General features: G+C 38.8%; 1 protein-coding gene across 1 annotated transcript; it reads left to right on the top strand.

Annotated features, from left to right (window-relative positions):
* Positions 1-11,763: 11,763 nt before the first annotated feature.
* Positions 11,764-22,504, top strand: LOC105860570 (cancer/testis antigen 55). Its single transcript, XM_020284862.2, is given in 5 exon segments — positions 11,764-11,857; positions 13,082-13,266; positions 19,405-19,549; positions 21,530-21,642; positions 22,313-22,504. Coding segments are annotated over 5 exon segments (729 nt in total).
* The last annotated feature ends 1,019 nt before the right edge of the window (positions 22,505-23,523 follow it).

Here is a 23,523-nt window from a genome sequence, read left to right as displayed (position 1 = left end):
TTTGTCTTATTAATCTCCTGAATAGCTTCCCTGTTTTCAGTTTCGTTTAGTTCTGATTTGATCTTGTTGATTTCACTTCTTCTGCTGGGTTTGGGGTTGGTCTGTTCTTCTTTTTCCAGCTCTTTGAGTCGTTTCGTTAGATTGTCTATTTGTGATCTTTTTGTCTTTTGGTTATAGGCATTTATGGAGATAAACTTTCCTCTCAGAACTACTTTAGCTGTGTCCCAGAGGATTTGATAACTTGTCTCTCCATTGTCGTTTTCTTCATAGAACTTTTTTATTTTCCTCTGTGGTTTTGATTTGTGTATACCTGATGGATACCATAGGGAATTGAATGGTATGAGCATTTTTCATGTATTTTTGGCCATTTGTATATATTCTTTGGAGAAATGTCTCCTCCGTTCCTTTACGCCTTTTCTAGTTATGTTATTTGTCTTTTATTGTTGAGTGGTACGAAGACAAAATATATTATGAATACTATTCCCTTGTAAGATATATGCTTTGAAAGTAGTTTTTTTCCATTCTGTAAATTATCTTCTCACTGTTTGGGCACTGTCCTTCATTAGTTCATGTTTACGTCAAATACTTGTTGAGTGCCTCCTGTTTGCACCTCACTGTGTCAGGTCTGAAATGTCTAATGGATACAACAATGAACACATCAGGCAAGATCCCTGCCCCACGGGACTTATCTCTCAAAGTGGTAAAAGGAGACAAATGCACTCAATATGTAAAATATAATTTTCAGTAATAATAAGCGCTGTGAAAGAAATAAGGCATTCAAACCAAATACCAGCACTGCAGTCTCCTAATATATACATGAGATAAGCATTTGCACTACGGAATGAGTTTTCAAACACTGCACATTAGAGAACCAGAAAACACGTTATCAAACCTCAGACTATCAGGGTCCCTTATCTTACAAAACCCAATGAAAATTTACAGGTTATAGTAATATTTATGTCATTGAACACAAGTAAGCATCAACCTACAATTACATTTGAAAGGAATCTGTTCATGGTCACTCCCATCCTAGAACCACCTATCACCTACAATTGCTGACTTTTCTTCATGACCCTCATTACTAGATAGAAATTCTTATTTACTGCTATATTTACCAGAGTATTGTCTATCTCTTCCCACTTGTGTGTCAGCTCCACGACAGCAGAGATTTTGTTTGTTGTTCTTGTCTACCGGGCCCCAGGATCTAGAACAGTGCCTGGTGCATGATGGGTGCTCAATAAATACTGCAGGAATATATTGAATAAGAGAAGGGTAACATCTTGGGTGATTCCAGGAAACCTGTGGGAGGATCTGGTTTCTAGGCAAGTCACACCAAATCTGAATACTTCACTTTCCCACTTATCTCTGTCTAAACAGTATCTGTCCTCTCTCCTGATAATGCTACAGCTGGCTTGAAAGACACGAGATCCTGTCCTAACTCAGCTTTTTCCTGGCTGTGTAGCTGTCCTCAGGACTCTGACAATGAACAACTTGTCAGTAAGATCATCCAGTAAATTGGGTTTTCTTTGATATCAATGACTCAGCCTCCCTTGTGTATGTGAGTTGCACCATGGAGTAAATTGTCATTCCTTCAATCACAAAAGTTATATTGGAAATAAATATTTAACTAATGTTTAAACATTCATTTCTATAAACATATAATGACAGTTCTTTAAATAACATATATCAGTAAGTATATTATTCATTATAATTGAATGGATGGGGGAAACTTCCCATTTATATATTGTTTTCAAAACTCAATGAGTACAGATCTCTTTTTTTGTCAGAGAATGTCAATGTTAGCTTTACAACTGTTTTATTTTCTTGGTTTGCTATAACAAAATATTAATACCACAGTCAGTGTGGCTTAAATAAGAGATATTTACATCTCAGATTTCTGGAGGCTTGGAACTCCAGATCAAGGTGCAGGCTGATTCGGTTCCAGGTGAGGGCCCTCTTACTGGCTTACAGAAGTGCAGTCTTCTCACTGTGTTTTCATAGGGAAGAGGGAGAGCAAATTTTGGTTTCTCTTCCTCTTCTTATAAGGACACTAATTCTAGGATGGGGGCTCCACCCTCATGACCTCATCTAAACCTAATTATCTCCCGAAAGCCACATCTTCAGATAAGATCACATTGGGGGTTAGGGGCTTCAACTTGTCAATTTTAGGCGGACACAAATGTTAAGTCTCTATCTACTGTGACGTGTGTTCTTTACGTTGTCAAAATAACTAGCACCTTTTATGTAGTTTCAGTGGAATTCAAAAAAATAAGCTTATGCTTTTCACTATTTGTATATACACTATCCCCTCAAGTCCCCAAAGCAGTCAGGAAATGAAGTCTTTTTTTTTTTATTTTTTTATTTTTTTATTTTATTTTTTTTATTTTGGCATATTATGGGGGTACAGATTTTAAGGTTTCAATAAATGCCCATTTCCCAAATGAAGTTTTATCAGCATCATTTACAATTAACTGGGGCAATGCTCTTATGAACTGAAACTGCTCTAGGCTGAGGCTACCTCAGCAGAGCACACTCTGCTCTCCCTTGTGAGACCAACATAAATGATTACAGATCTGAGTCCTCAGTTGTGGATGTTTAGATCTCTACTCCTTTACCAACCCCAAGACAACAACACTACACTCCTGTAGCCAGCGCATCGGTCCTGATGTCAGCTCACTTGGAAAGATGCTGGAGAGGAACAAAAGTCTATGCTGTCCTGGGTGACTATTACAATGAAGTGGTAAATATAAACCAGTTTTTAAGGAGTTCAAAAAGCAAGAGCACACCAGGAGTAGGAAGGCAGGTGGTTCCAAGGAGGCCCCCTGGAAGCTAGGGTCCATGAAAAGAGGGAGTTAGAACATAATGGGTAGCCTGACTGCAGTGTGAGAAGGTATACAGCAGGATTATGCAAATAAGTAAGTATACCGAAGATGATGGGAGGAAGGGTTCGCCATAGTTGTGAACAAAGCAATATAAACATGGAAAGGTAGAAAGAGAGGAAGATGTTGAATAAATCCTGTTTTTGTGGACTGACACTGGAGGTATGGGTGAAAGTAAACTCATTATATTCCAATGGACGTTGAAATAAGCCCTTGAATTCTAAACACTATGTTCTTTACACAAAGGAACAGAGATCCTTATAGATATAGCTTATGAAATATAATTTTTAATTTCAGGCAAAATAATGAACCACAAGTTAAATATGACAAGTAGGAATTGTTTAAAGACACAAAACATATCCCTTAGGAAGATGTACAGATTTTTATGCATGTCATAACAGCAGTGAAACAAAAAGGCAACATTTATTAAAGGTACAGGTAGTAATAGATGAAACCACAATCATGTTGAGAAACATCAAAATGCCTCTATTATTGAGGCAATCAGAATCATGATAGCAAGAAGGGTAGGCACAATATATTGGGCCCAAATTACGTTCCAGATAGTTTAATGGAACTTCATTTTTAAGACTCATTCCAGACAGCCAGATTTGGCCCAAGACCAGACATAAGAATCTTCCCCTTGGCTTCAAATACATGCCCATTTGGGATACAAGAACAAATTGTCTCCCAAATTGGGGAGGCTCACGCCCACTGGAAATATATATAAGTAGGCACCTGCTGCACCACCTTGTGGGGAAACGCAGAGGCAGTACATCCCCCAGAGCCTTCTCTGTCAACACCTCCCTGCTCTGGACCTACATGAGAGTTTGGGGCTCAGGTCGCTGCAGGCCTAGCTCTCAGGGACTGGGGACTCGGGATGCTCCCCCATGCACACACACAGAAGGAGCCACCCCCGCATGCAGCGCTTGCCTGAGAGCCCACAGCCTCAGGTGAGGGGTGAGGAGAGCCCCTAGGGTGACGCAACTTGCTTGGGGGACAAGGGAACACACAGAGAGTACCTTGTGGGAGCCCCTGCTGCTGCATGCACTCTTCCTCGGCGGGGTCCGCCCTCTTCCGGAAGAAGGCCAAAACCGGGCTCAGAAGCCTGAACATCGTCCAGTCAGCACCAGCAGTCTGGGCACCTCGTGTGTCAGATGAAGCACGAGGCCTCCTCTGTCGGGAGCTCTAAGGTCACAGTGGCACCCCCAGGAACCCACCTCCTGCTTCTCTTCCTCAGACGCTGTGAGATAGGACCCAGCCGCTAGTGAGCTGCCCTCAGGAGAGCCAGGGATGCTACAGCCACCCTAGGAGCTCCCAGCGCGCCCCTCACTCCCGCCCCTGAGGCCGAGCTTGCCCAGGGCCCGCCCCCACCTCCATCCAGCCAATGAGGGTGCAGTGGGCAGACACGTGCCCCCCTGGGGCTACTCGGGGGCAGGGCCCAGGACATCCTGCTGCTCCCATCAATGCTGAGGTTGCCATTAGGATGGCCTCAGGAAAAGGGCTTGTGGACTGGGGTTCAGTGTGTGCTCACTGGGTATGGGCTTTTCTGTGGGGGTCCCTAGAAACCCAGGTGTGCAAACAAGAAATCTAGCACTAGCCCTTGTGTTCATGGTGCTTAGCATAAGGACTAGTCACACAGAAGGAGGTCAACAGCTACTCCACCCAGAGGTCAATTTTGTATATGAAGGGGAGGGAGGTTCATGTGGCTATGCAATCTTTTAGTGATGGCAGATGCGTGTCTTTTGTATTGACTCCCTTTTTGAGCCTGATATTAATTTATCATAGAATTCTTTGATAATCATTTCTACCACATATTCATCGCTTACCTAATTATTCCAGCCAATTACTCTGCTATACATATTGCATTACTGTATTTATTGAATTATTTAATAAATATATTTTGAGTACTGACCGTAAGTCAGACACCATTCTTGGTGTTTACAATTAATCAGTTAAGAAAAGAAGCAAGAGTCTTAGCCCAGTGGAGGTAATTTTCTCACAGCAGGAAGGAAAGGGAGACAATAAACTTAAATAACAAAATAAATGGTATGTTGGAATATAATAAATTCTGTGGAAAATACAGCAGGTCAAGGGGGAACCAGAGTTGGGGATGGTGGGGGTGTGGTCAGACTGCCCTGTAGAATATGGTAATTGGAGTAGGCATCTTTACAAGGCAGTAGGTGAGCAAAGTCTTAAAGAAGGCAACGGAATTGGCCATGCTGCTGTTTGGGGGAAAAACTAACCAGGTAGAAGGAGCAGTCTGTGTAAAGATTCTTAAGCAAGCACATGCCTGCGATTTTCAAGAAAAAGCTATATGGTTGGAGAAGAAGTGAGAGCTAAAATAGTAAGCAATGTGGTCAGAGAGGTAATAGAAAGACAGGTTATATAGGGCTTCGCTGTGTATTTCTTCTCCTAAAGGATCATGTTTTTCCAGAAAAGGAAAAATAATGGTTAAAGACACAACTTGAGAGTGTACAGCAAATTGCAGAAAGGTTGAGGCAATGAATGTTTTTTGCCATGGCACATTATAGTACCTGCATACCATGAGTCTGAAAAATAGGAAAGGGATATATAAAAATGTTGTCAAAGTTGGCTCACTTTTGATGGAGTTTATTCATTAAACAAAACGTTTTGTGAATTCTTTACTGTTATATGTTGTATTTAAGAAAATCTATAATGTGATTCTTTCTGTTAAAATGAAAAATGAGTTAGAATATTCAGTAATTTTCCCTAAATAACAGATATTCCATATCTTTCTGTGCTTTGTGTTTACTCTGTTATGGCCCTGACTATTAGAAAACAAACAAAAAAAAACTCACTTCTAAAGGAGCTAAGATAATTGTGTTACCTTCCATATTTATTTTTAAGTGTTGACCTCGTAATTTTGATTAATAGGCAGTTAAGCTACATCATTCATGGTTCTCCAGGTCATATATGCCTCTCTTAATCATGTGATCACTTTGTTAGAGCTCTAAATTTTGCCTTCTGTATAATTTCTGTCTCTCTCTCTCTTTCTCTCTCTCTCTCTCTTTCTTTCTTTTTCTTTCTTTCTTTCTTTCTTTCTTGGCAGAGTCTCTGTTTGTTGCCCGGGCTACAGCGCCCTGGTGTCAGCCTAGCTCACAGCAACCTCAAACTCCTGGGCTCAAGTAAACCTTCTGCATCACCCTCCCAAGTAGCTGGGACTACAGGCATGCGCCACCATGCCTGGCTAATTTTTTCTGTATATTTTTAGTTGTCCAATTTTACCTTCTTTCAATTTTGGGTAGAGCAGGATCTCGCTCTTACTCAGGCTGGTCTCAAACTCCTGAGCTCAAACGATTCACCCGCATCAGCCTCCCAGGGTGCTAGGATTATAGGCGCGAGCCACTGAGCCCAGCCCGCCTTCCATATAATTTTATATTATTACATTAAGAAATTAGTGGCTTTACACTATTCAAATTTATTATCTTACATTTCTGGAGGTTACCATTCCAGAAGGTTCTCACTGGGCTAAAACCACAGTGTTAATGGAGCTATGTTCCTTCTGGAGGACATATTAGTACATTTCCTTGCATTTTCCACATACTATGGGGTGCTTGAACTGCTTAGGCTGTGGCCCTGTATTGCTCTGAATTCTACCTCCATGATCACATTTCTTTTTCTTTCTTTGGCTTTCCTGTCTTTCTCTTTATGATAATCCTTGTTATTACATTGAACCCACTCAATAATTCCAAATAATCTTCGCAACTCAAGATCTTTAATGTAATCACATTTGCAAAGCTTCTTTTGCCATCTAAGGTAATATTCACATGTGTATTTTATAGGAGCCAGTGTTCTTCCTAGTACACCATTCCAAAATCATATCAGAAAAATAATATCTAAGATGCCTTTTACATTAGAGCTCTCTTTGAGATTTCCCAGAGGGCCCATAGAAATCATATGATGGGAATTGGCTCACTCTATTATGGAGGCCTAGAAGTCCCACAATCTTCCATCTGAAAGTTGGAGAACCAGAAAAGCCAGGAGTGTAATTCAGTCCAAGTCCAAAGGCCTGAGAAGTAGGGGAGCTTATGGTATAAGTCACAGTCCAAAGGCCTGAGAACTGGGGGGCAGGGATCACTGGAATAGACCCTGGAGTCTGGAGAGGCCTAAGAACCAGGAGTTTTTATGTCAGAGGGCAGAAGATGGATAGCCCACCTCAAAAAACAGAGAGAATTTACCATTCCTCAGTAAAGGGGCAGGAGTAACAGACCCAAATGAGGAATATGTTCTCTCCCAAATCCAGAAACCATTAGGCATTACAACTCTTTTTTTGGTTGTAGGAGGGGCTAGATGCAACAATTTATCCTTCACCTTAGAAGGAGTAAGTATCTAGACATGCCCTACACCACTGGACACTTAGAAATTTCACTGAGGAGAAGGCCTCTGATTTTTTGTTGCATTTATTTCCCACCCTCTTACATGCAAATATCTTACCAATGTGTCTAGATTAGTTGCTACTTCTTCTTGATCACTAGGTCCTATGAGAATAATGTCACCGGTGTGATGAACCAGTGTGATATCTTGTGGAAGGGGAAAGAGATCAAAATCCATATGAACTAAATTATGACATAGGGCTGGAAAATCAATATACCACTGAGGTAGAACAGTGAAAGTCTATTGCTAAGAATTCAAATCCCTGAGCTCATTCTTTTCTTTCATCACTTTGTCTAGTGACATTAGGAACAACCAAGCAATGTCATCATTTTCATGAGTTTTCCAAAAATGTTTGAAATTATTTACAAAGTCATTTACCTCCTTACTTCTTATAAGTGGTTGATTAGGAGTATCCAATGCAAGTATTTTGTGTATCTCTATCATTAGTTCACTCCATGGATTATCAGTGCTTTCTTTACTACCAAAAATAGAGTCATTAGCATCTTTAAATCTAATCAGATTAGAGAGCCAATTCCAGAAACCCAATTGCAGAAAACTTATCCATAAATTCTGTTCCTCCAAAACCACCCTAGGTACCAAATTCTGTATTAGTCAGTGTTCTCTAGAGAAACCAAACGAATAGGCTATGGAGATGCGTGTGTGCGTGTGTGTGTGTAAGATTTATTATGGGAATTGGCTCACAGAAATATGGAGGGCAATAATTCCCAGAATCTGTTGCCTGCAAGCTAGAGAACTAGGAAATCCTGTGATGTAATTCAGTCTAAGTGCAAAGGCCTGAGAACCAGGGGAGCCAATAGTGTAACTTCTAGTCAAAGTCCAAGGCCTGAGACCAGCTGGGCTGCTGGTATAAGTACCAGAGTAGAAAGGCCTGAGAACCTGGTGCTTTGATGCTTGAAGGCAGAAGATAGATGTCTCAGCTAAAGAAGATAGAGTGAATTCACTCTTCCTCTCCCTTTTTGTTTTATTTGGGCCCTCAATGAATTGGATGATATCCACCCATACTGGTGAAGATCATTTTCTTTACTCAGTCTACCGATTCAAATGCTAATCTCTTCTGGAATCACCTTCATAGACATACGCAGAATTAATGTTTAACTGTTCTCAGGCCATTCCTTAGCTCAGTCAAGATGACACATAAAATTAACCATCACACAGTAAGAATAATTGTGTTATTGTCTTTGGTAATTCTAATATTTGAATTCTTAGGCGATTTGTTTCTGTGGCATACTGTTTCTGCTAGTTTGCAATGATGGAGTCTTGTTTACTTCTCTGAATAGATATCATTGTACTTCTTTTTTTAACTTTTTAAATTCAGAATATTACTTCTGCTGTCGATAGTATTTAAAAATATATTTTTAAAAATAATTTGAACCCTAGAACCAAAGTACCTTACTCCAGAGAGGATTTTCATTTGCTCATTCCAAATGCCTGGTGTCCAAAATTACTAGACGGGGTCCAAAAAAACCAAGTGCAAAACTTCATGTCTATTACACTACCTGGGATATTTGAAACCAAGCTATAACTCCACCCAATATTAAGTCCATTTCCTGTTCTCATAAATCATTATGCATTAATAACGTGGGGCGCTACCTTATTGCTGGAGGGGTTAGAGACCCCATGTTGTATGGCTCTGGTTTCTTCTACCTTACAGGTAAAGATATCAAAACTCACCAGGATAATATTTTCCCTCAGAGAAAAAGTTATTTCCATGTTTCTTCACCTGCTTCGATTCTTGTTTTACTTTCAATTTTTAACATTCAAACTGATATCAAGTAAACTTTTAAATGTGTGGCAAAACAGAAAGAATAGTATGATGAAAACCCAAATATCCACCATCTAGATTCAATGATATCACATATTGTGATGAACATTGTGATGAACCTTTTCAAAGACATATTCAAACTTCCATAACACTTTAACCAAAGAATTTTCAGCATATATCTTCTAAAAAGCAGAACATGCATCTACATAAACAAAACACCAAGTTTCTGTTTCAACATGTCAGCAGCTTGGAAGTCGTCACTTTCATCTTCATGACAAGAAAAATGATGAACAAACTGAAAATCAACAACTTTTTCAGATTCTTTAGAGAATTGATGTCACAGGGCAAACCGCTGCTCCAAATTTGGAGAGAAAGTCAAAGAAAGAATCACAGCTTACATGGAGCACAAGGACAGGAAAAGAAGCTGGCCACTGCGTGCCCACACACACACACACACACACACACACACACACACACACACACACTAACTTAAAAATGATCAATCAACCATCACCTCTCTCTGGGGTGTTTATTGCTTGCTGGGGAGCATTTCTTGAATGAAAGGAGGAAGGAATATGAGCATGTTTCCTTCATCCAACAGGTAACCAGGCTCAGGTTGCTCAGTGTGACACTGTGCTTATGGGAACCAATCACAGAACCAAGCTGCTTGGACCCAACTCCCATTTTTCAATGGCCTGGGGCCCTCAGGCAAGTCCTCCAACTGCCTTTTCTTTTAGGTTCCTCATCTAATAAATGGCAATAATAATACCTGTCTTGTATAGCTTTGAGGATTGAATTAGTTGCCATACATAATGGACTCAGAACAATGCCCAGGACAGAGTATATGCTCTATAAATTTTAGCTATTACTAACACCACAAAGAAGATCCTGGCCTTCAGCATCCTTCCTCCATCTCAAGATTTTCATGCTGACACTTGCTGAAAGGACAGGCCACAATCTCTATGCTGCCTTCATGAGCTACTGCTGCCCCAATCTATTCCCAAAATGCCTGATGATTCCCTAAGTCCAGTGAACATGTTCAGCCCAGTGCACTGGGAACTCCTGACCCTCTCCTTGTAGATCTCCCCTTGATGCCCCAGCACCACTCCTACCTGGTTCTTGAGGCCCTCCCTGCCCATATCCTCAACCAGATGTTTATCTTTTGTAACTCCCTTGCCTGTTCTGTCTGCAGGAGAGGGAGGACATATAGACATCATCCACAGTCCCCATGGATTACAGCAGTTCCCTCCTAACTGGTCTCCCTGCTTCATGCTTTGGCCCCTACAGCCTGTGCACAGCCAAGCAGCTGGAAGGATTCCATGAAGGCTCCAAACCCTTCAGGGACTTCACACATCATGAACAGTAAAAGCCAAAGAACTTAACAGTGCCCTACAAGGCTCCACACATCCTGAATTTGTATTATCTCCCTGACCACATTTCTTACTATTCTAGCTCTCTGTCCCTCTGCTCCAATCACTTAGCTTTTCTTTAAGCACATCAGCTGCAGTCTTGCCTCACAATTTTTGCACAGGCTGTTCTCTGTGTCTGGAGAGCTCCTCCCCAAAGATCTGCCTGGCGAACTGCAACATCTCCCTCAAGACTTTGCTCAACTATTGCTTTCCAATGAGGCCACACTGACCACCCTATTCCAAAATGCAATCCATTCTCTTTCCCTGCTATACTTTTCCATAGCATTTATTACTTTTCAGTATATTATTATATGTGTTTTATTATTTGTTATGTTTATTGTCTCCCTTTTCCTCCTCCTGTGAAAAATTACCTCTACAGGATCAATATGGTTGACTCTTTCATTCACTGACTAATTATGAGTGCCCAGAACAGTGTCCAGCTCATAGTTAGTATTAAAAATATTTATTAAATGAATGAATAATATATTCGTATATATACATATATATAATATATATATTATATATAATATATTCGTGTAATATATACAGTAGAGTAACTGGTAAAACTAGGTAGGCAATGAGTAAGTGGTAGCAATGATTATCAAAGAATTATATCGTAAATTACTACTGGGCTCAAAAAGGGAGTCAATACAAAAGACACGCATCTGTCATCACTAAAACATTACATACCCACAGGAACCTCCGTCCTCTTCATATACAAAATTGATCCCTGGGTGGAGTAACTACTGACCTTCTGTGTGACTAGTTTTTATACTAAGCACCAGGAATAGAAGGGATAGTGCTGGATTTTTTGTTTGCACAGCCTGGGTTTCAGGAACCCAGTCCTCCCAGGGAATCCCACAGAAGACCCCCTGTGCCCCAAAGCACACACTGAACCCCAGCCCACAAGCCATTCTACCGAGGCCATCCTAATGGTGCCCTCAGCATTGATGGGAGCCACGATGTCCTGGCCCGCTGCCTCTGAGTGGCCACAGGGGCCCACGTCTCTGCCCACTGCACCCTCATTGGCTGGATGGAGGTGGGGGCGGGCCCTGGGCAAGCACAGCCTCAGGGGCGGGAGTGAGGGGGGCGCTGGGAGCTCCTAGGGTGGCTGTAGCATCCCTGGCTCTCCTGAGGGCAGCTCACTAGCGGCTGGGTCCTATCTCACAGAGTCTGAGGAAGAGAAGCAGGAGGCGGGTTCCTGGGGGTGCCACTGTGACTTTAGAGCTCCCGACAGAGGAGGCCTCGTGCTTCTTCTGACACACGAGGTGCCCAGACTGCTGGTGCTGACGGGACTATGTTCAGGCTTCTGAACCCGGTTTTGGCCTTCTTCCGGAAGAGGGCAGACCCCGCCGAGGAAGAGTGCATGCAGCAGCAGGGGCTCCCACAAGGTACTCTCTGTGTGTTCCCTTGTCCCCCAAGCAAGCTGCGTCACCCTAGGGGCTCTCCTCACCCCTCACCTGAGGCTGTGGGCTCTCAGGCAAGCGCTGCATGCGGGGTGGCTCCATCTGTGTGTGTGCATGGGGGAGCATCCCGAGTCCCCAGTCCCTGAGAGCTAGGCCTGCAGCGACCTGAGCCCCAAACTCTCATGTAGGTCCAGAGCAGGGAGGTGTTGACAGACAAGGTTCTGGGGGATGTACTGCCTCTGCGTTTCCCCACAAGGTGGTGCAGCAGGTGCCTACTTATATATATTTCCAGTGGGCGTGAGCCTCCCAATTTGGGAGACAATTTGTTCTTGTATCCCAAATGGGCATGTATTTGAAGCCAAGGGGAAGATTCTTATGTCTGGTCCCATAGGAGGACAGGGAACTCGTTGTGCAGGGAGACTGCCAGGGTCGAACTCAAAATATGACTTCGCAGATAAGTTTTTGCAGAACTAAAAGAAAAGGAAAGAAAAAATTGGATGTAGTTTCAGGGTAATTTTAAATCTCCGAATATATTTTTGTGCTTTTTCTGATGAAATGTTAAGAATCTTACGGGGGCGCAGTGGCTCACACCTGGAATCCTAGCACTTTGAGAGGCTGAGGCAGGAGGATCGCTGCAGCCCAGAAGTTTGAGATCAGCTTGATCATCACAGGGAGGCCCTGTCTCTACAAAAGAAAAAGAAAAAAATTGTCAGGGTGTGGAGGTGTGAGCCTGTAGTCCCTGCTACTTGGGAGGCTGAGGCAGGAGGGTCGCTTGAGACCAGGAGTTTGAGGATTCAGTGAGGTATGATGACCTCACTGACTTCTAGCCCAGGCAACAGAGCGAGACCTTATCTCAAAAAAAAAAAAAATCTGTAGAACCTGCCGCTGTTACGTTGGTGTTAATGATGAAGGGGTATAATACTAGAGGAAGCTTAAAGACTATATGTAGATACTATGATAGCAGCTAACTTGTGCAATGCACTCACGGCTCTGGACACTTGACATTTATGTGTCTGTTAATATTCACAACAACCCTATTAAGCAGAAATTGTAATTGTCCTTGATTGGCAGGTGAAGTTAATAGAAGAAGTTAATAAATAGTTAAAAGTTAATAAATATGCCCACACAGATAGTCAGTGTAGGACTTATTTGTAATCAATGTTTGCATTTGAGATTAACTAATGTGACCTTTGTTTACCTGTCTCATAGATGACATCGAGTTGAAAACTGTGCAAGGAGTTGTGACAAGTTTCTTTTGCGATTACGGCTTGATTGATGAGTCGATCTACTTCAGTAGTGATGTTGTGACTGGCAATGTGCCTCTAATAGTTGGACAAAAAGTTACTGCAGTTGTTAAAGCTAATAAAACATCTCGTGGATTGAAAGCAATCAGAGTAAGATTTGCATGAGTTTGGGGATTGTATCTTATCCTAGTGGGCTTTCAATCTTTCCTCTCTCTAGCGTAACTGGTAGGGTAGATGTAAACTGGAATTTGAAGTCCCACTCCCCTGAAGCTATAGGTTCTTCTGCCCTAATATATGTATTGATTTCTGTTTTAAAACATAAAAATCATCTCTTCTTCTAGTATTTATACAATATGGTTTAAAATGATAATTATTAGACTCCATATAATCCTATACTTCCTTTCTTCAGGTAAAAAAAAAGAAACATTTTCTTTAGTATGCATTCACAGCAGTAGAATTGCTATATCAAATGATGTGCATTTAAAACATTTTATTTATTTATATTTTCTTCTTTATTTCTTTTTAAAAATTTTAATAATTTAGAGGGTACAATTTGAATTCTGTTACATGTGTATATTGTATACTGGTGAAGCCTGGACTTTTTCATTTTAAACATTTAAAAAATAGCTTTATTGAGGTATAATTTACATGCTAGAAAATTCTCTTAAGAGTATAATTCATTAACTTTTTGTAGATTTACAGAGTCCTGTAAGCATCACTTCAGTCCAAATATTTACCATTTCAATTGCTATTATCAAATTATCCTTTAGCTATATTGTACTACTTGATTTTTTCAACAGTAGGCTGTGAGACTGCTTGTTTGCCCATATTGTCAATTGTAGAAATATTATTGCTCTGAAATCTTTGCAACTATGAGAATTGTAAAGCAGCCTCATGATTTTATTTGGAACTTCTTTAAGTTTTAATGAGATTACAACAATTTTGTTTACTGTAAGCTATTTCTACAATAGGGACATTACAGCTATTACAATGTGAGTAGGTTGTATGTATGCACGAATTCATCCATTTCTTCTAGTTATCCATTTTGTTGGCTTATATTTGTTCATCATAGTCTGTTATGATCCTTTTTATTTCTGTGATATCAGTTTTAATGTCTCTTTTTTTATCTTCTATTTTATTTATTTGAGTCTTCTCTCTTTTTTCTTAGTATAACTAAAGGTTTGTCTATTTTGTTTCTTTCCAAAAAAACAACTATTTTTTTCTATCTTATATATCATTTTCTCATCTCTATTTCATTTGTTTCTGCTCTAATCTTTATTATTTCCTTCCTTCTCCTAATTTTGAGTTAAATTTTTCTTGTTTTTCTAGGTAATTGAGATGTACCGTTAAGTTGTTTAAGTGATTCTTTTTGATATAAGTGTTCATTGGTATAAACTTCACTTTTAGAACTGCTTTTGAGGTATCTCAAAGGTTTTGGTATGTTGTATTTCTATATTTGTTTGTCTTAATAAATTTTTTAATTTCCCTTTGAATTGCTTTATTGATACATTGGTTATTTAGGAGGATGTTATTTAATTTCCATGTATTTGGAAAGTTCCTTCTGGTTTTGACTTCTAGTGTTATACCATTGTAGTCAGAAGCCATAGTTGGTATGATTTCAATCTTTTTAAATTTGTTAAGACTTATTGTGTAGCCTATCATATGATCTCTCCTGGGGAATGTCTGATATGCACTTGAGAGATATATGTCTTCTGCAGTTGTCATATAGAATGTTCTGTAAATGTCTGTTAGGTCCATGTGATCTAGAGTACACTTTAAAGTTGAAATTTCTTTGTTGATCTTCTTTCTGGATGATCTCTCCATTTCTGCAAAGGGGGTATCTAAGTACCCTACTATATTATATTGCTTTCTATTTCTCCCTTTAGATCTATTAGTATTTGCTTTATATATTTAGGTGCTCTTATGTTGATTGCATATATATTTAAATTATTATAGTCTTACTATGAATTGACCCCTTCATTATTATATAATAAGCTCTTTGTTCTCTTTTTACAATTCTTGATTTAAAGTCTATTTTATTTTATAGAAAATAGGTATTCCTGTTCTCTTTTCGTATTCATTTACATGGAATATCTCTTTTCATCCCTTCACTTGTAGTCTATGAGTGTCCTTTAAGGTGAAGTGTGTCTCTTATAGACACCTTAAAGTTAGGTCTTGTTTTCTTATCTATTCAACCATTCTATGTATTTTAATTGGAGAATTGAATTCTTTTATATTCAAAGTATTTAGTGACAGGTAAGGATTTACTATTGTCATTTTGTTAATTGTTTTTTACTTCTTTTGTAGATCTTCCTTTGCTTTCTTCCTCTCTTACTATCTTTCATTATAGTTAACAAATTTTGTCTAATACTATGTTTTGATTTCTTATTATATTCAATATATCTATTATAGGTTTTTTCCCTTCATGGTAAGCATGAAGCTTACAAAGATATAGTTATAACAGGTTATTTTAAGCTCAAAACAATTTAACTTTTATTACAGAATAAAAACACTCTACCCTTTAACTTCATCCCCATTTTGAATTTTTATACTTACAACTTTTTATATTGTATATACCTTAACAAATTATTATAGTTATTTTATTTTTACGGGTTTTCTCTTCCAATCATCATGCTAAAGATATAAGTGATTTAGATACCACCATTACATTGTTCAAGTATTCAGAATTTGTGTACTTACTTTTATTAGTGAGTTGTATACTTTCAGATGTTTTTGTGTTACTCATTAGTGTCCTTTTCTTTCTGCTTGAAGAATTGTCCTTAGTGTTTCTTCTATGACAGTTCTGGTTGTGAATAACTTTCTCAGGCGTAGTTTGTCTGGGAAAGTTTTTGTCTCCCTTTCATTTCTGAGTACATTATTCTTGTTTGGCAGGGTTTTTTTCGTCCAGCACGTTGAATACATCATCCCACTGTTTCCTGGCATGTTATTGTCTCATTCTCTCCTGGCCTGTAAGATTTCTGCTGAGGAGTCTGCTGCTAGACATATCGAAACTGCCTTATATGTGATTTACTTCTTTTCTCTTACTGTTTTCAGGATCCTTTCTTTCTCTTTGATCTTTCACAATTTGATTAGAATATGCTAGAGTAGGCTTATTTGCACTGAATCTGAATGGAGACCTTACACCTTCCTGTACTTAAATAGTTATATCTTGCTCCAGATTTGCAAAGTTTTCTGATATTATTTTTTAAATAACCTTTGTATCCATTTATCATTTTCTACTCTGTATTGAACGAGAATAACTCATGCAATGGCCTTTCTGATATTGTCGCATATATTGCATAAACTTTCTTCATTCCTTTTCATTCTTTTTTTCACTGTGTATTTTCAAATACACTGTGTTCAAGTACACAGATTCTTTCTTCTGCTTGATCAATTCTGCTGGTGAGATGCTCTGTTGTACTTTTCATTCTGTTTGTTGTGTATTTCTACTACAGGATTTCTGTTTGCTATTCTTTTATTATTTCCATCTTTATGCTAAATTTTTAAATCTTGTTTCTGTATTTTCTTGAAGTTTTCAAAGTATCCTTAAAACAGATATTTTGAATTATTTGTCAGAGAATTCATACATTTCTTTCCCTTTAGGGTCATTGTTATCTTGTTTCTTTGGTTTGGAGCTGTTATGTTTTCCTGATTGTTCTTGATCCTTGTGGTCATGTCTTGATGTATGTGTATTGAAGAAGTAGATGTTTATTTCAGTTTTTGCAGTCTGGCTTTACTGGGGACATCCTTCAGGAATAAGCCTGTCAAGAAATCTGTAGTAGAAGGTCCTATATTGTGGTCCTTAAGCCTGTGAACACTATAGCCATTACAGCACTAGGGGGCGCTGTAAGCTCAGGACTGCAGCAACAAATGCTGCACCAAACTGGAATCACATAGTTGCTGAGGCTGATACCTTGCCAGGCTGGAATCCAAGTCCCCATCAGTGAGTACTGCCTGGTAATGTGGATTATTCTGAACATAGTGCCGCTATAGCTGCCAGGCAGAGATGAAGGCTGGAGTTTGAGTCCGTTTAGCTGTGTCTGAAGATTCCTGGCTGGTGCCATGGAGAGTCTAGTGACTCAGTCAGCAGACACCCTCTTGCAATTAGGAGGTAGGGGCATTTGTACAGTGCTGCTTTTTAGCATGCCAGACCTGATATTGTGTTCCCAGGCAACGATTTATACTTACTTCTCTGTCTTTTCTCCTGGTGTATGGTATCTCTCTCCATGCTGTGCTGCTGGGGGTTGGGGAGGAGTGATGTGGGTAATGGAAAACTGTCCTTTCTACCCTCTTCAGTGCATCTTTTCTTATTGTTATGCTATAACCAGATACTGTGAACTCTAACCTGGTATCTTTTGTTCAAGGGAAGGTACTTTCATGCATGTAGTTATTCAAATTGATGTTTCTGCTGGGGGACAGTCATGGGAGAGTCCTGTTCCAACATCTTGCTCTGCCCCTTCTCCATCTGTTTAATATTTATATACTATAAATATTTCCATCATGTCCGTGTAGCTTTTGTGTTCAGGGAGAATCCTTAGAGAGGGTAGTTCCAATTTATAATTTATACAAATATTCACTTAGCTTTTCTTCCGAAAGCTATTGGTTTATTTACATCTAAACATTCAGGCAGCCTGGGTTTGATGTAGGTGTGCAGACTGAAAGAAGGATCCTTATCTTATTTCATTCACGGCTACCCAGGTGTCTCTTACCATTAATTGATAATCCACTTTACCTCTATTGTATGGAAATTCCATGTCTCTCATAGAAGCATTTGAATCTGCCTGCACTCCCTGTTGGGTTGGTGTTGTTTGTACAGATAAAGAAACCGCACCTGGAGAGTGGGAGTTTGACAGGTACCATGGGCAAAGGTTTAGCCTGCACTATGTCTGTGGACTAGTGTGGAATCAAGGAACAGAGAGGTCAGGGCATGCTATGGATCGTCATTTGGGTACTGACTCTCAAGTGGTGGTAGATACATGGACGAGAGATTGGTCTTCCTTCGTTCCTGTATGACAGTTAATGAAGAGGAAATAAACGTGATATTGGTATTGACAGCTGCAAAGACAGCAGTTCAGAAGTGGGAGTAGCAGTGAACTTAGCTATTTAAAAAACCATGGAAAATGATACACAACTCAATGGCTCAAGTTTCCATCAGAAATATTTAAAGAACAAATTCCTAGGAGTTTATTCTATAGGTAAATCAGGCAAGTAGGCAATGTGTTAGAATAACACTTACATTTCTAATAATGTGGATTTGGGTCAATAAATTGTGGTATATTCATTAATTGGGATTCCATATTAGTAATACTTTTTCAGTGATTTCTCATTTTTTAAAAGTGTGTTCATTATATGATACTTTAATAGTAAATATAATGTTAATCTGCATTTAAAATAGGGCATATATATTTGGGCATAGCAAAAAACTTGGGATCAGGGTTAATACCGAAATGTAGTCAAGGGCAATGGAATGTGAATTATGGGTGTTTGCTTTTTGCTTTGTGCTTAACTGTTTTTTTGTACTTTTACTATAATGAGCATGTATTATTTGTGTTATTTTCGAAAATTATAATATAGTGACTATCACACTTCCAAAGAGCAAAAAGGTTTGTATTCCTCTCTATTGTAGATAAATTAAAGCCCTAAATTGGACTTGGTATTTTCAGAAACTGTACCTCGATTGAGGCTGTTTTTTTAAACATTATCTTATGTTTCTACCTTCAGGCCTGTATTGTGAATGTTATGATTTTGCTCTTTATTCCCCCAACTTCTCTTTTTCCTGTCTTCCTGATCTCACCCCCTATCCTTTGCCTGGTTACATCTTTCTCTTCTTTCACAACCCAGCTCAAATCTGACTTATTTCAGGTAATGCTCTTATTTTCTGTTAGTCTGAAATTTTCTCCCTCCTGTGAATTCACAAAAACCATTTCTGAATGTGTTATATATCCTTTACCACAACTTGCTTATGAGCAGATATGTTTTTAATTTATTCTCATTTAATTGGGAATTACTAGAGGACAAGAACAGTATTTTTTCTCTTTGAATCTAATACTGGTATGCATTAAACTTTGGTGTGCAATTAATGTTTTAAAATATATTTTAACAATACAGGAAACACAGGCATGATTTTCACCATCATCTCATGTCTATGATCCATTTGGCATGTGACATATATTCTCAGTGTTCAAACAGGTCGTTTAAAATATTTTTTGAACATCAATGATTTAATCACAAACATTTCCATTTTAAAATTTGTGTTATTTTTTAAGTAACAGTTTCTTCATCTTACAGGTGGATGCTATGCCTGATCATTTTGGTGGAGCTGTATCATCAGACCCAGGGACTAGAGTTGTAGTTGGTTATGTTACTTCTATAAAGAAAAATATTATTTACATTAATTAAAACATTTATTTCTCTGTGGACATTGTTTCTGAAGGTATGATTTACACTCTTAGAAAAATGTAATTCTTAATTTTTTAGAGGATATCGGTACTACAACTACTTCTATAATACAATGTACTTGGCTCCAGTTAATGGTTCTTCAATATTATAGTTGGACCTTTGGAATTGAAAATGCTGTGCAATATAGGGACAGACAGGTAATATTTATAAAAATGTCTGCTATCATTTATTGTGAGTTCACTTGTTGAATTTATTCAGTAATGTACGAATGTATTTTTCATGCATATAAGTATTTAATTTCTAATCAGTGAAAAATTCTGAAGTATACAGGGAAACTATTTTTAATATACTACAAATGCTTCAACATTAGGATGGGAGGTAACCTTGTACCTTTCTCTGTGTGTATGTGTGCATGTTTATGTGTATCTGTTGTTGAATTCTATTTGTAATCAGCAGATATGTTATATTATATAGTTTACACCCAAAGATAAACTTTGCTTTTGCTATTTGGGTCCATTGCAGCTGTCATGCAGCTTGGGTATAAAAGGAATGATTAGCTCAACCCCGCTGGGCAGCTTGCTTTTTTATTTTCTTGAGTGTAAAACCAGGACTCGGACCTGAATTTTGTTTTAGGAGGTTCACTCTGTCTGCTTTGAAGAGACTATATGGGGCTAGGGCAGAGTCAGGAACTCGGTTCAGGCAACATTGTAATATTCCTGGTGAGAGATGATGGAGATTTGTATGAAGTTTTAGAAGTAGAGGATCTAAGGATTGATTTGACCCTTGATGTATTTTTAAGTTAGAGATGAAAGTAGTGGCTGACAGATTGGAGCTTTGGTGTGAAGGAAAGATGAATGAAAGGTAACTCCAACATTTTTGGTTTGAGCAGCAATACTAAGGGTGGTGTTGCCAATTTCAGATATAGACGGCTCAGATAAGCATAATTTGGTGAATAAGGAAAGAACAATTTCTCAGCTTTGGATATCTCATATTGATGCAGGCATGTGGATAATTGAATCTGAGGTTGGTTAGAGCTAGAGGTATATACATTTGGGATTTATCAGTCCAAGATATGCTGTAAACCCATGCCAAAGAAATGCGTGTAAATTAACACAGAGAGAGAAGAGGTCTAGCATTGTGTCTTGTGTCATTCTACAATGCTGGGTCCTAGGGCATAGAAATGTTTCACTGTGTTGAGACTGCCAGTTTTCTGGTGTGGTTATGCCAATTTACATTCCCACTTGGAGTGTTTGAGATTTCCAGTTGCTCCAGGTCCATTCAGGTAGCTTTGTTACTCTGTGACTCACTTATTGCTTATTGTCTAATTCTGTTTGAAACTCTGTGTTTACAACTGTAAAATGTAAAGTGTCTACTTAAGAGTCCATCAGCTGACCACAACACCTGGGGGAAGTCATTTATTCCTACAGGAGCAATATTTCCTAGTGCTACTGCTATCACTAATACCAGTCAACGCTTATGTGGTGGTTACTATGTGCCAGTCATTATTCTATGAGTTTTACACATATCGTATAATTCTCACAGCAACTCTATATCATGAAAACTCCTATTGTGCTTCTCATTTTATAGATGAAGAAACCAAGTCACAAAGGTTAAACACCTTGACCAAGGTTGCAAACTGAGTAAATGGCAGTGTCAAGATTTAAATGCAGGCAGCCAAGTTCAAACTTGTGCTCTTATGTGTGTACTTGAATGCCACGCTAAGGAGTTGTGAATATGGCCAATTGTTTAACGAATCCTGTGCTGCTTCCTTAGATTGGCTGTGCTGCACAGTTGACACTTTTCCCCCTTTGACTTTATTAAATCAGTAGAGGACGATCAATACCTAAAGGATTATAAACTTATTTTCTGACAGAAATGTTTTAATGTGTTTGTTTAAACATGTTCAAAATAGCAGGAGGTATTGGAAGGTATTAAAATGTCAAAGTAACTTGTGAAGTTTAACATGACCTAGTTAAGAGATAATTGCACTCAGATTTCTCCATGGGTATTTTAGGTTATGTGCCTTATGAGGGTGACTGCTTAGAAATTGAGTATTCCATTCAGCCGGATACCTCAAACATCAAGGTACACTCAGTGAAGCTGGCGAATTGTAAGCACGTGGATGAGGTAATTTGTTTGCATGTATTAATAGGATTTGTCAATAGCTTCTGCCAAACATACCTTTAGTGATAGTTTTTGTGCCTAGGATTCTATTGAGTGTGCTAGGAAATCTAGAAAATATGAACAAATATATTCTTTGCCAAAAAGGAGCTTAATTTCTTATTAGAAAACAATGTGGGACAAGCATATAATCAAATTCTAAATTGTGTGGTTGATTTAGTGTTAGAATGTTATTAGAATGTACTGAGAACAATGGGAAGAAAAACAATTTGTATGCAAGAAAATTTGTGGTAAAAATTGAATAGAATATGTTGTAGGACCTGAGCTACCAGTATAAACTGGATATTATTTGGGTATTCAAGTGTGAAAATAAGTAGGAAATTAAGTGAAATAGAAGGTAATGGACATTTTTGGGTAATATTTAGAGCAAGGTTACTCATCAGGGACCCTGACTTTATCCTCAGAGATTCTGACTTAATTAGTCCGAGTTGGCATCTGGGCATAGGTATTTTTACAAGGCACCCCTGGTGTTGCCAATGTGTCCACCAGGTTGGGATTCATAATTTGGATGTAATGACCAGGTTGGAGCCAGGTGAGGAAGTGCAGAGCTTGTTACATTTTATTATGCTTTCTCATAATCATTTCTTCATTGCATAATCATTATTTATGCTTATAGGTGTGTATCACCAGTCTACGTGGAAGAAATGGGGTAATAGATGGTGCTATCTTTTTCACGTTGGATTCTCTGAAACTTCCTTTTGGATACATACCTAAAAAATACGACATTGTCAATGTGGTTATAGTGGAGAGCATGCAGCCATTCTGTATTTGGAGAGCAATTTCTATCACCCCAGTGCAAAGGTCATAATAACAAAACATTTTCATTCCCTGTTCATCTGTTTGTCTATGGGCAGTAAAGGGCCTTGTTTAATTGAAAAACTTAGCTTAGTAAGCCTAAGCAATATCTTAAATATGACTTACCTGGTAAATCCAATTAAGATACTGGCTAGGTTACTTGGGAGTATGAACACTTTTGAGGGAAGTGTGCTATCAATTACAAAGCATGCTATATAGCAGGCTTGTTATCAAAGGGAATTAGTTATTGGAAATGATACTGCACATTAATTTAAGTCCCGTGTTTTCCATTACCAGGTGTGAATTGTGTGCTGGCAGAGGCCTGGAGTGGCCCTGAAGTGACCCGCGGAAGCAAAGCATGTAACTGAAGAGGCAGCAGGGCCAGCATGTTAATGGGCATGATTTAAAAGTTACCGTTTGCTTTCAGTTTCGAACCTCCCTTATGCTGTCTGTTTAGTTTTAATTTTTCCATAGATATTTTTTATCTTCTATCACCTGCACAATTTGTTATGTTTATTGTTTAACTATTTCCTTCTTCCTCATGCTTGAATGCAATCTCCACAATGGCAAGATGTCTTTTGTTTTATTTTTGTCATTAATGCATCACTGAACACTTACAATAGTGCCTAGCATATACTAGGGGCAGAATAAATTTTATTCAGTTCAATAAATGAATGATCAAACTACCACTGATGTTTTGCGGTGGCTCATTCATCACTCATTCCCTACAAGTAAATGTTGGGCAACCCATTATGACCTCAGTTGATTTTCTTAAACAGAAACACCCCAAATCTGCTGTACATAAGCCTCCTTGATCCACTTTGTTGGAGAGGTGCAGCCCATCTGCAGAATGAATAAGAGGGCAATCTCAGAAACCCTCGAAGGAAAGGGAAGCTGCTTACCCACTGGGAAGGATGCTACTAAAACCTCAGGAATACACCCATGAAACTTCTGGCCTTCCCCTAACAGAGCATTTAACCAAGTAACTGTGACCTAGGGGGAGGGATATATTCAGATTTTGGGGCATCACTG

Source organism: Microcebus murinus, chromosome X, assembly GCF_040939455.1.
Source record: "Microcebus murinus isolate Inina chromosome X, M.murinus_Inina_mat1.0, whole genome shotgun sequence".
NCBI lineage: Eukaryota > Metazoa > Chordata > Mammalia > Primates > Cheirogaleidae > Microcebus > Microcebus murinus.
Note: the sequence above shows the minus strand (reverse complement) of the source record. Positions and strands in the feature narration are given on the sequence as shown.